This window comes from Pistacia vera, unplaced genomic scaffold (genome assembly GCF_008641045.1).
Source record: "Pistacia vera cultivar Batoury unplaced genomic scaffold, PisVer_v2 Contig247, whole genome shotgun sequence".
Lineage (NCBI taxonomy): Eukaryota > Viridiplantae > Streptophyta > Magnoliopsida > Sapindales > Anacardiaceae > Pistacia > Pistacia vera.
The window spans coordinates 41,148-53,160 of NW_022196054.1; the positions used below are offsets into that span (position 1 = coordinate 41,148).

Consider the following 12,013-nt stretch of genomic DNA (forward strand, 5'->3'; position numbering starts at 1 on the left):
TTTCCTTTGAGCCATCCTTGTATTGATTCTTGTCGGTTTGTAGTCAAAACCGGCCATTACAGCTTTACTTATCCCCAAAAAAAAAAAAAATGTAGAAGAGTGAATCCTTAGCAACAGTGAAAGCTGAGAACAAACATAAAAGCAATAAAAAAAATCTAGTACGGCAACTTGTAGCTAGAAAAGATAGACGATCCAGATTAGTGATTAATGTAAACAAAATCAGGGACTTTGGTAGAACAACTTCGTAAAACAAATCTGAAGGCACGACATATTCTCAAATCTGAATTATTGCAACAAAGTCACAAACTCAATCCCTACAACTAAAGTCACAAACTCAATTCCTACAACCAAAGTCAAAAACTCAATTTCTGCAAACGAAGTTATGAAAAGTTTTTTGATCTGGTCAATAAAAACTATAATAATGACACTTAATGGAAGAGATTCCTGTGATAATAATATAATAATGAGTCATGACGAATCTTATAAACTTTCATTTTCTCTCTATAAATAACTTGCTCTAGTTGCTACTTGCTTGCCACCATAAATCGAAACCCTTCAAAAATCTCTCTCTCTCTCTCTCTCTCTCTCTCTCTCTCTCTCTCTCTCTCTATCTCTTAACAGAAAAAAGAATCACCATCTATGGCGAAACACCCAATAGCCTACCCTCCATTCAGTTATCCGTTTGCTGCCACTTCTCCTGCGACAGAACTAACGCTTTTCGATAAAGCTTGGACTTGGCCAAGTGACAAAACAGAAGCAACGACACATGTCCCTAAAACCTTAGCTGAGGCTGATATAAGCAAAAGAGAGGTAACTGCCAGAATTAGGAAGATGAAACATTACAGCCCCAGAGAAGAGGAAGAGGAAAGGAGCAAGGGTGTTTCTACACAACTGGGGCTCCATCCCTATAATCCTTGGAACATAGTTAAAACTCTTACCAAAAGTGATCTGGGCCATCAGAGCAGGCTTTTGTTACCAAAAGATTTGATCGATGACTATGTTAAGCCGCTCATGAGCCCTGATAGCTTTGACAAAATTCAAAGTAGGGAGGGTCTGACAGTTTCAATTTTGGATAATGATACTGATTCTGTGCACAACGAGATGGTTCTAAAGAAATGGCGATCTTCCAACAGCAGTTACGTTCTCATTAAAAACTGGGGCAGTGATTTTGTCAGGCGAAGAAATTTGCAGGCAGGAGACGAAATTGCCATGTTCTGGGATGCAAGCTATCCAAGGTTGAACTTCCGTGTTCTACACAGGAATTGATTCAGAAACTGCACCGGCTGCTCCAAAGTTTTGAAAGCTACAGAGAAGCCATTTTGTATATATACATGGTAAAAAAATAAAGAAGATGTGTGTGCCCATAGGCAGGTAAAAAAAGATGTGTTGTGGTGTTTTGTTTTTGTTCAAAGTTTGCTAGTTTAATGTTTCCAGAAAACCAAATAGTGAAATAAAAACTTGTTTTGTTAGACACACGTGTTCTTTTGTTTAAATTGCCTTTAATTCATCTTGTTTTGTTTTAATCAAAGTTGAATAAGGAAATTTTTAATATTCAGATGCTAAACATTATAAGACTCTTTAAATGCCAAATTGACATATTTAATCTTGTCAATGTCCTAACATTATAAGACTCTTTAAATGCCAAATTGACAATTATTAGGAAAAAAAAAAAAAAAAAGGGTTAACCTATTGGTACTTCATTAATTTCATGATTAAATATAAGCCATCTAAAGTGAACTTAAAACTTGTTTAATTTCATGATTTTATTATATGAGATCAAATGTTAGGTTGGTTGCTTGGAATAGGTCAATTTAAAGATTAAAACCCACCCAGTTTGCACTTCCTAATTAAGCTTCTCTTACACATATAATCGAAAGAGTCAAATTGACAATTATTATAAAGAAAAAAGAAAAAAAAAAAAGAAACGGTTAACTTGTACTCAAAGAGTCAAATGGGCTGTTTTGACTAACTTGGTAAAATTTAGAAATTAATTATGTTAAGAATCAAGGATGCATTACTATATTAATAATGTGAGTTCCCATTATTTCAGATAATTAATCATAATAATGTAGCCTCTATTTTCTTGATGAGAAAAGAAAATCATGAAACTGGATGGATGATTCCATGCATATTTGTTACTATTGATTGATAAAAAAACTAAAGTTCTTCGGGACCTTGTTTCTGCAAACCATCAGGACGACACCAATCCTAATGCTGAATTTCTTTACTGATGATTTGTCTCAGCTCTCTAGTGTAAATGCATGGATTAAAAATGCATCCAATTTTCTGTGTTGCTCAAAATCAACAACCATGGCGAAGCAACCAATAGCCTGCGGTCCATTCAGTTCTCAGCACTAATTAACCTTGTTGGATTGGACCCACTAAAACTGAAACAGCTGTAAGTCGAAGTTTACATAAACAAAATCAGCTATTTTCTCATTAATTAATCCAAGACGCCATAGAAATGGAATATACGTCTGAACGTAGTTTAAAATATAGTTTGAAATTCTATTTTTAAAAGAAAAGGTTAGTTTCAAGCTATGGAAGATAGATTCGATCAGCCAGAAGAAAATAATCATAAAAAAGTAGGTATTTTGTTTATTTATTTTTTCTTTCTTTCTTTAAATTCCCTTTGCACACCCACCTCCACCGCAAGAGCAGCCTTCTTATTATAATTTACTTGATTTTGTTATGAAATAGGATTAGTTAGATCTTTTAAGCTCTTTCATTACTCAATATGGAATGCATAAAGATGTTGACTACTGGTTAGATTGATTTAATCAAATAGATAAACATGCTTGACACAAGAAAAACGGCATCTTTATCTCCTTAAACATTTGATTGATGAATTAAACAACTCATTTAGACTCAATTAAAGTTGCTCTTCCTTTCTTCTGAATTCCATATTATCCATTTACAGAATTGAAAGATATACACTTTCTAACTGATATATTTTTAAACCCTAAAACATGAATTTTAAACTTACTATTCAAATTTTAGTATTGGAAAATTCGATTACAATTAATTAAACTTGTTCATGAACCTGGAAGGATGCTACCATGCATATTCGTTTCTATTGATTGATAAAAATTAAAAAAAAAAATAAAAAGAAAAAGAAAAAAAAATCATTAAGAATGATTACTTTTAGTTTGGTTAGTGTAGAAATTAAATTTCAAAATCTATTTTCATATTTAATAATACTTATGGAGTTGGAAACTCATGTCCATAACTAAAAATCATCAAAAGCTTTTGAAAAATAAGATGAAGCTTTTATTTGCTCTCTTTACACTCTCATCACTACTATTGCATCTGGTAATTAGCAAAAGTAAATAACTCTCTTTCTGTAATTGTTATAAATATTTATGAAATGATATTTTATTAAATCTTAATTGGCATATAGTCCAAATCTTCTTTTCTATATAGAATTTTCTATATCGTTATTGGCAGTGTTTTCTGAAAGTGACCACAGCTCCAATACCAATTAACCTTGATTGGACCAGCCACTAAAACTTTTTGGGCAAGAAGATGAAATAGCTGATCTAGCAGGGCAATTCACTCTCTTAGTTATTACTCAATTGTTTTCATTTGCCATCAATTTTCCTACCCAAAAGTTCCTTCAGGCTCAAAGCAGGGTTAGCATCATTGCTTGGATTGGGTTTGTAGCTCTGATAATTCACATTGTACTGCTTTATCTTTTCGTTTATGTATTTGATTCGGGGAACAACTGGTGCGGCTATAGCATTTGATATCACAGCTTGGGAAATAACCATTGCGCAAGTTATATATGTGATGGGTTGGTGCAAAGAGGGGTGGCATGGCTTCTCTTGGTCAGCATTTCATGACATTTGGGCGTTTGTTCGGCTTTCAATTGCCTCAACTTATATATGTGATGGGTTGGTGCAAAAAGGGGTGGCATGCTTTGCCTAGAGATTTGGCATATGATGAGCATTATCATTCTCACTGGCCACCTTGATAATGCTGTAATTGCAGTTGGTTCCCTTTCCATATGGTGAGTTCATCCTAATAACTTGTACAAACTGTTTTTGCCCCCATATATTTTCCATTTGTGGTGCCAATCAATCCACCCCCTCAGAATTTACTCGTTTGGTATAATGTTTCAGCATGAACTTGAACGGGTGGGAAGCTATGTTATTCATTGGAATAAATGCTGCAATAAGGTAAATCACAGGGTCAATCTATCAGATTGCACTATACCAAATGCATATTTTCTTTAAACTTTAACATTTCTGACTAATTTTTCTCTGTTTTCACATTTTCAGCGTCCGCGTCTCTAATGAGCTTGGATTGGGACGTCCTAGATCAGCCAAATACTCAAGTCTATGTGACAGTATTTCAATCTCTTCTCATAGGATTTTTTTTCATGGTAGTTATATTGATAACGAAGGACTATTTTGCCGTCCTTTTCACAAGCAGCAAAGATCTGCAAATTACCGTGGCTAAACTAGCATTCCTCCTTGGTATCACCATGGTCCTTAACAGTGTCCAACCAGTAATATCAGGTAACAATCTGAGTTTCCATTGAAACTAGCACCTTCATCTTCTTCTTAACGAATCTCCTTTGATTACTTCTCTCTTCTCTCAGGTGTTGCTATTGGTGGTGGATGGCAAGCATTGGTGGCTTACATCAATCTAGGTTCGTACTACGTATTTGGACTCCCTCTTGGTTACCTCCTTGGTTATGAAGGAAAATTGGGCGTTAAGGTAAAGTATTTTTCCGCAATGTTTGTTTGCTCTGTTTTTCATCAATGATTTCCTGTGAATTTGGCTAATATTTTTCGCTTATACAGGGACTTTGGTCGGGCATGATATGCGGAACTGCATTGCAAACATTGCTGCTCCTGATTGTACATTACAGAACCAACTGGAGCAAGGAGGTAACTAAAATCTGTAATGCAAATTACTTGATCATTAAGCATAACAGAGTGACTTTACATTGTGTCTACTCAAATTGAGCTTTTGTGTTGTACATTTTATTCTTCTGAAACGAGAATCAGAATTCAGAATGAGTGAAGTAAAGGTATATAAAGATTATGAATTGACTTTCAGGTCGAACAGTCAACAGCGCGCATGCGGAAGTGGGGCGGTCAAGCCATTGATTCAGGGAAGAATGAAGATAGCATCTGAAACACTGCATGTCTCTATCCTTATAGAGTATGGCTTCTGCTTACCTTCCCATAAAAGTGTTTGTATCAGAAAGAATGCAAAATAATTGCAAGAACCATCCCACTGTACAAATCGGATAGGTTTGATTTTAACATTAATTAATCAATAAAATAAATTAAATATATATTTTTTCAAATAAAACAGATGAACCATAGCATCCACTGTCGGGTCCGAACTGCCATTTTCGATGGAAGCACCTAGGTTGTGTAGATCGATGGATTTCGAACTCCGAGCTATTTTAGCAGTTGCCAGTGGTGGTTATCAGAACCGGTGATTATAATTCGACGTTAGGAGTTTTTGGCACTTTTCAATTATTAATTTTTTTTTTTTTTATAAATTACAAACAAATTCTTTGTATATAAAATTATTTAATATAGTTTTAAATATTTATCAAAATAATTTTCCTAAGATATACTTTTTGGTCATTATACAGGTAAATTCTAATTTGAAATCTAATTTAGAAACACATAGTTATAGTTTTTGAAACTCATAGCAATTTCAAAAATTAAGTTTACTAAATATCCTATAAATTATTTTTAACTTTAAATATTTTTAAAATTAAATAAGAATTGATTATATTTGAAATTACAACAATCACAAACTAACTCTTAATACTATTGTTTAAAAAATTTATAAACATATCATAAGACTCAATTAAAAGGCTTAAGATAATAATACTAATATAAAAAAACACTAAACTGATTACAAAAATGAAAAAAAAAAAAACTGAATTAATAAATTATATCCAAATCAATCTAATATTTCTCCCAAAGCATATGAGTCCCTTTGTGTAAGCCTCTTCAGCTTTTCTTATGCGGTAATGAACAGTGATGAAATAGTGAACAGTGCTGAATAGTGCCAACGATGTCAGAATGCGACGAATTTTGGCATGACACTCTGAAATGGTCAAATAAGTTAGGCTCATGGAAAAGCCACAAGTTTAGTCGTTTTTAGCCTTTTGGAATTGTTTAGATGGGTTTTTAGGCATTTTTTTAATGTTTTTCAAGGGTGTGTTTGCAAACTTCTAGAGTTTTTGGTTTATTTGTAACTTTTTGAATGTTTTGGGACCTTTTAACTAGTTGTTTAATGTTCTTTTTCTTGGTTTTTTTATTAGGGGAAACTATAAAAAGGCTGTTATAGCCGTAATAAGGCAGTTTTTGATGATTATTTTTATTAAATGAAAGTTTAAAAACCTTTTGTGGTTGCTTGTTCAATCCAGTATCTGAATTTGATACATTTGGTGGTGGTTTTTCGTATCAATTATTCCTTGATTATTCAGTCATCTTATTATTTCGGCATCATTTGATATCAAAGCACATGTTTAATACTTGTTGCTGAACAAACTCGTGGTAGAGGTCGGTGAGGATGCGACAGTGGTCATGGAATGGCTTTTGGGGAGGACACCGCTGATCATCCACATAACCACCAAGATATAGAGATGGACGATCTGAGGAGACAAATTCAAGATCTTCAATGATGTCTTGAGGCAGGAGTCATTAGTTGAAACCGACGAGGAGGAGGAAGACGTAAATCCTTTTAGGGGTTCCGTCAATGGGCGTAGTCAAGGATTTTGGCCACAAAACCAATAGTTTTCTCCAAATATTGGAATTAAGCTTGAGATTCCAGAGTTTGATGGTAAGGCTCATCCTGATGAGTTTATTGATTGCTTGAATACGGTTGAAGGAATTTCGATTTAAAGGAATTTTTGGAAGTACAAAAAGTGAAATTGGTTGAAATAAAATTGAGGAAACATGCTTCGATTCAGTGGGAACATATTAAGAAGCAACGGTCCAAGGAGGGAAAACAGAAAATTGTGAGTTAGGATAAGATGAAAAAGTTGTTGCGACATAAGTTTCTTCCTGAACATTACCAACAAGAGGCTTTTATAGAATATCGTAATGTTAAACAAGGTGGTATGTCGGTTGAACAGTTTACAAATGAATTTGACTGGCTCAAAATGAGATGTGATGTGGCTGAGGAAGATGAACAGATGATTACTTGGTATTTGGGAGGTCTTTGGTATGAAATTTCAGATGTTGTCCAATTTTAGCAACACTAGACGTATGAAGATGTTTGTCGACTCGCCATGAAGGTTGAAAAACAAGTTAAGGCGAAGAACAGTGGCGGTTCACGGTATTCAAATCATTTTTTAGGAAATGAGTATTCAGGGAGTCGAGGAAGTTCAACATCTTTGAAACCAACGACAGTGGTCTGAGTTATATATATATAGACTATTACTTAGCTCTGATGCCATGTGTGTGTAGATCGTAAAAAGCAATATGTATACACACATATGGTCTGAGAACCAATTAATTGTCAAAATACTGCATTATTTTAGGATCATTGTAGCAAATTACTATTCGCATTACTATTCATTCACAGTAGCAATTTACGATTATCTGTGACCCTGTTCATTTCTTAGTTAAGCTTAGGGGTGGGCAAAAAATAGGGTAGAACCAGAACGACTGGTACCCGGTTTCGGTTCCTTTCCTACCCAGACCGACTGCCACAGATTGGTTTCGGTTCCGAAAACTTGAAACCGACATTGTGCAGGTCCGGTTCTGGTTCCACCACCTTAGGAATCAGAATCGAACCTTGGAACTGGGGACTAAATCAAAAAAATGCAGGACCATTGTAAAATTTTACAATTCAATTAAAGTTCTATCTTATTTCTTCTAAATTTTCTCTGTTTTGTTTGTTTTATTCACAGTGAATTTAATTGATGTCTTGCCTTGTTATTAAAATTAATTCACCATTCTTACTAAAAAAAACTTTATTTTCTATTCATTTTCTTCTAATCACCTATATGACCACAACACAAAAACCATTTTTTTTTAATAAAGTAGCTCTATTTTTTTTCCTCCCTTTTCTTCTTATTGATATTAAACACAAAACACACACACAAAAAAAAAAAGGAAAAACATGAAATCCAAATCCAACAAATTTTGCCATTTAACATTAATATTAACAGAAACCCAAATCTTCAATTTTCATGCAAAAAATCAATTTGGCATAAAAACTTCATTATTCATACAAAAAATCACAAGCATTAAAAAAAAAAAAAAAATCAATTTGGCTAGACTTTCAAATTCTTCTTGCTATTTTTTAAAATTCGACACAAATCCTCTTCTAATAAATGCCAAAAAGGAGAAGGGGAAGAAAGATAAGAGAAGAAAAGACATCTACAATAGGGTGTTCTTTGGTTTCTCTTGGCTAGGGTTTTGTGGGGGGAAGAAAGATAAGATGAGAGGAGAGAACTTGGCTTGTTTGTTCGAAGATGAAGGATAGAGAGATAGGCATACTTTTAGGGCTAGCTTGACTAGGGTTTTGTGTGGGGAAGAAGAAGAGAGAAGAGAAAGAATTTGGCTTAGTTTGTTTGTAAGAGGCTTTAGGGTTTTAGCTATAAAAAGGTTTTTCAAAGTGATTGATACATGAGTTATAATCTAATGGTCAAAATTCGTTGTGAGATGGGGGTGTATTTGAAACTTTTAAGGGTTTATTTGTCATTTTTGAACCAAATATGGACCATTTTGTAATTTTTATAGGTACCCGGAATCGGAATCAGAACCGTTGGTTCTGATTCCTGTTCCATTTTTTCAGGAATTGATCGGTTCTAGTTTTGGTTCCTATTCCTTCGAAAAAGGGCGGGTCTAGTTAAGCTAAGAATTAAATATCTATAAGGTTTTATTTATATATACTACAACGAAACGGATTTCAAACCACACTTGAATTCATTGTAATAATTGCAAAAGATAAATAGATGCACTGTCTTGAATTATGATGACCGGTCTTGATATTGGTAGATAAAATGGTTTTGATGATAGAAGGAATCTTTGATGACGTCTGCTTGATAGAAAATATCCATCGAAAGTACCCAAATTATTTGAAAAATAAAGTGATGATCATTCCTTTTGAGAATCTTGAGAATAATCTAAAATAACATTGTTACATGTGTCTTCATTGTTCAAGTCTATCTTGGAAATTGGCAAAATTTATCTTCAATATGCAAGTCTTCAGGTTTTTTAGTACTGTCGTTATTACTTGATTTAGCTATTGTAGGTGATCCAATAGTCATGAGAATTTCGTTAGGAATTTTCTTCTTAATTCTCTAAATTTTGGAGGTGATAGAGCAGTGGTAATAAACTACATCAACTAAATCAAGTAGTAACGATAGTACTCAAGAACCGAAGACTGGCATATTGAAGATAATTACTTTGCGTATTTCCAGTATGACTTGACAATGAAGACACGTGTTAGATTGGGAGCTGAATTGTCATATTTACAAAGGTTTAAGATTGACTTTTATATTTAGTCCCTCATACTTTCTAAAAGTAATAAAATAACCTTGTGTATGCAAGCCATTTAGGCTTGCGAGCCTATCGAGCCGAGCCTTGTGGCTGATTGAACTCAGCTTGATTTTTATAACGAGTTTGAGCCAAGTTTTTTTCGAGCCCTATACGAGCCGAGCGGACTTATGAGTAGCTTGGCTCAATTGACAACCCTAACTACAACAAACATATTAGGACAAGAAGTAACATTTGAATTTGTTAATTCTCCATTAAATAAAGATGTTAATCAATTAAAAGACGTGTCAATATCAAAGATAATCTTATCAAAACATAGTCTAGACAAAAAAATTTAAATACCTTCATCAATAAAACATGTTTTTATCTTTTTGCATTGAAATTCAAGTTTTTCAAACAATGTTTTAACATGATACAAAATTTAAAAGCCTTTTCCCTAAATCCTTTTCCCTCAACCTTTATAAGAGAGACACTTTGAGAGAGAGAAAAATGATGGCACTCCCATCAAACCCAAAGCTGCTCCTCAATTAAAAGCATCATACAATATATCCTTAACAACCTATTACCCCACTTTCAAAACAAGCCAAAACCAATATACAGAAAACCAGCATCACTCAACCTGATCTGATGTAGTATGAACAGGACCAGCATATTAGGGGTCTCATCAGTGTCCAATGGTGGCATGATAAGTAACGTGTCTTTTGGTGGAAGATCCACCTAGTTTGAAACACTTCCCCGTGGATCTCTACCAAATAAAACCCACCAATAATTGGTGGAGGTCCTAGAGGGAGTGTTTCTTCTAATTTATGAAAGTGGGATTGTCAGATTTGTACTCTATGTACAGAATAGAAAAGAAATGGGAGAAGAAATTAGAAAAAAACAAGTGCAAAATTGAGAGAAAATATTCAATTCATATCATGTTCAATTTTGCATCTCAACAATGAACTAATAAGACCAAGCCTTCAACACTATCAATTAAGAAACTAGTAAAATATTTAGCATACTGCAATTTTCAGCAATAACAGTGGCGTTATCAAGTCTTTTAGTGTATACATATGTGTGTGTGTGTGCACCTAATTCCTTTTTCTATTTAAAGAATCTATGATAATACATGGATTGTAAAAGTATTTGCTTTATTACTTGCAATAAGTCTTATACAAAATGTTTAATTCATGATGATTTCTTCTTTAGGTATTCAAGTGTACAGGAAGTTTTACACAGAAGAGAAGGAAAAGTCCAATGGTGTCCTTGCTATTTGTGTTGCAAAATGGCCTGTCCAGCCCTTCTTTCATATGGCTAGAATTCTCTCTGTGAGTGTGCTTAGTGTCTCCCCTTTTGCCATTTGTTTCTACTGTTGCAATTTCTGGAGATGATTTGAGTCAAATAAGTTTGGAATGTACGATTTTATGTTGCTGATTTCATACACCAAGTATCCAAAGGGGAAAAAAAGACTTTAGTACTACAGTATCTATGCGTCAAGTCAATAAAATTCTATCCGTCACATGATCATTTTAAAAACTATAAATTGTAATGGTGTTAGGATTGATGAAAGAGAAAATAATATACACATCTATTATGCATTCATTGATTTGACATATAGATAATGTGATATACCTGATGATTCGAGACTTCTCTCAAATAGAAATTGGTATTGTGTTGTACAATATCTGTATCTTTGTTGTTACATTGTTCGTTGTCGAAATTAGCAGTGTTATGTAGAGCAGTGCTGAATTGATTATCTAACCTTTGTTACAGGGATTGAGTTATGAAGGTCTTCAAAGCCTTCTAAGTCTCTATGATCGCACTTCAAAGGTTGCAGATTCATTGCTTCAAGCAAGACTTAGATCTGAGCCAACTGTGACAATGATGTGATAATTTGTTTGTTTTCTTTCCGTATTTGCGTACATAGCCTTTGTCAAGAAATTCTGTCATATTCAATTGCAAATTTGAGACTTTAACATTTTTAACACAAAATAGAGAAATTCATTCTTTGTTAGTTTTATGATAAGGATTCTCTTCTGAAATGAGTTTTATTCGTAGATATAAGATTTGTGTCGGCAATGGATGAAAAGAAATATAAGATTTTGCAAATAGTAGTTTATATGCAAAGTTTATCGGTAAAATCCTTCAAAATGGAAATAAATTCGAATTTAGAGAGGATTAAATTCTTAAGATATCTGAAATGTAAAACATAAATCCTACAAATTCTTCTATTTTTAAGAAATGTAAATTTTTGTTCCGACTAAGGCACTCCAAGTCCTTGGAAAAAGATTACAATTCTTGTTATGTCTTCAAGAAGAGGAGACTTTCATAAGAAATTGCTACTAACCAATTTGTGAATTCAAAATTTACTTGGGAATATGTAAACTAGAACTATCCAAGTATTTTATGTAAAATATGAACATATTACTAAAATTCATACACCATTAACCATTGGAATTTTAGCAAGAGGGGTGTAGTCTTGAAATCCTTTCTCTAAAAATAACCAATTCCAAAATTATAGAAAATAATATCCAGCATGTGAA

The 12,013-nt window shown here is 33.5% G+C and overlaps 1 protein-coding gene and 1 long non-coding RNA gene across 2 annotated transcripts; both read left to right on the plus strand.

The window, feature by feature from the left end:
• The first annotated feature begins 639 nt into the window (after nt 1–639).
• LOC116132013 (protein DETOXIFICATION 35-like) lies at nt 640–5,156 on the plus strand. The gene is given in 10 exon segments (XM_031417694.1): nt 640–1,248; nt 3,501–3,713; nt 3,715–3,880; nt 3,913–4,009; nt 4,122–4,178; nt 4,281–4,335; nt 4,337–4,520; nt 4,604–4,722; nt 4,809–4,895; nt 5,068–5,156. Coding segments are annotated over 10 exon segments (1,665 nt in total). The 3' UTR covers nt 5,146–5,156.
• Nucleotides 5,157–10,560: 5,404 nt separating this feature from the next.
• On the plus strand, nt 10,561–11,490 carry LOC116132006. The gene is made up of 2 exons (XR_004128345.1): nt 10,561–10,798; nt 11,244–11,490. It is a non-coding gene; the product is annotated as an uncharacterized LOC116132006 (long non-coding RNA).
• Nucleotides 11,491–12,013: the final 523 nt, after the last annotated feature.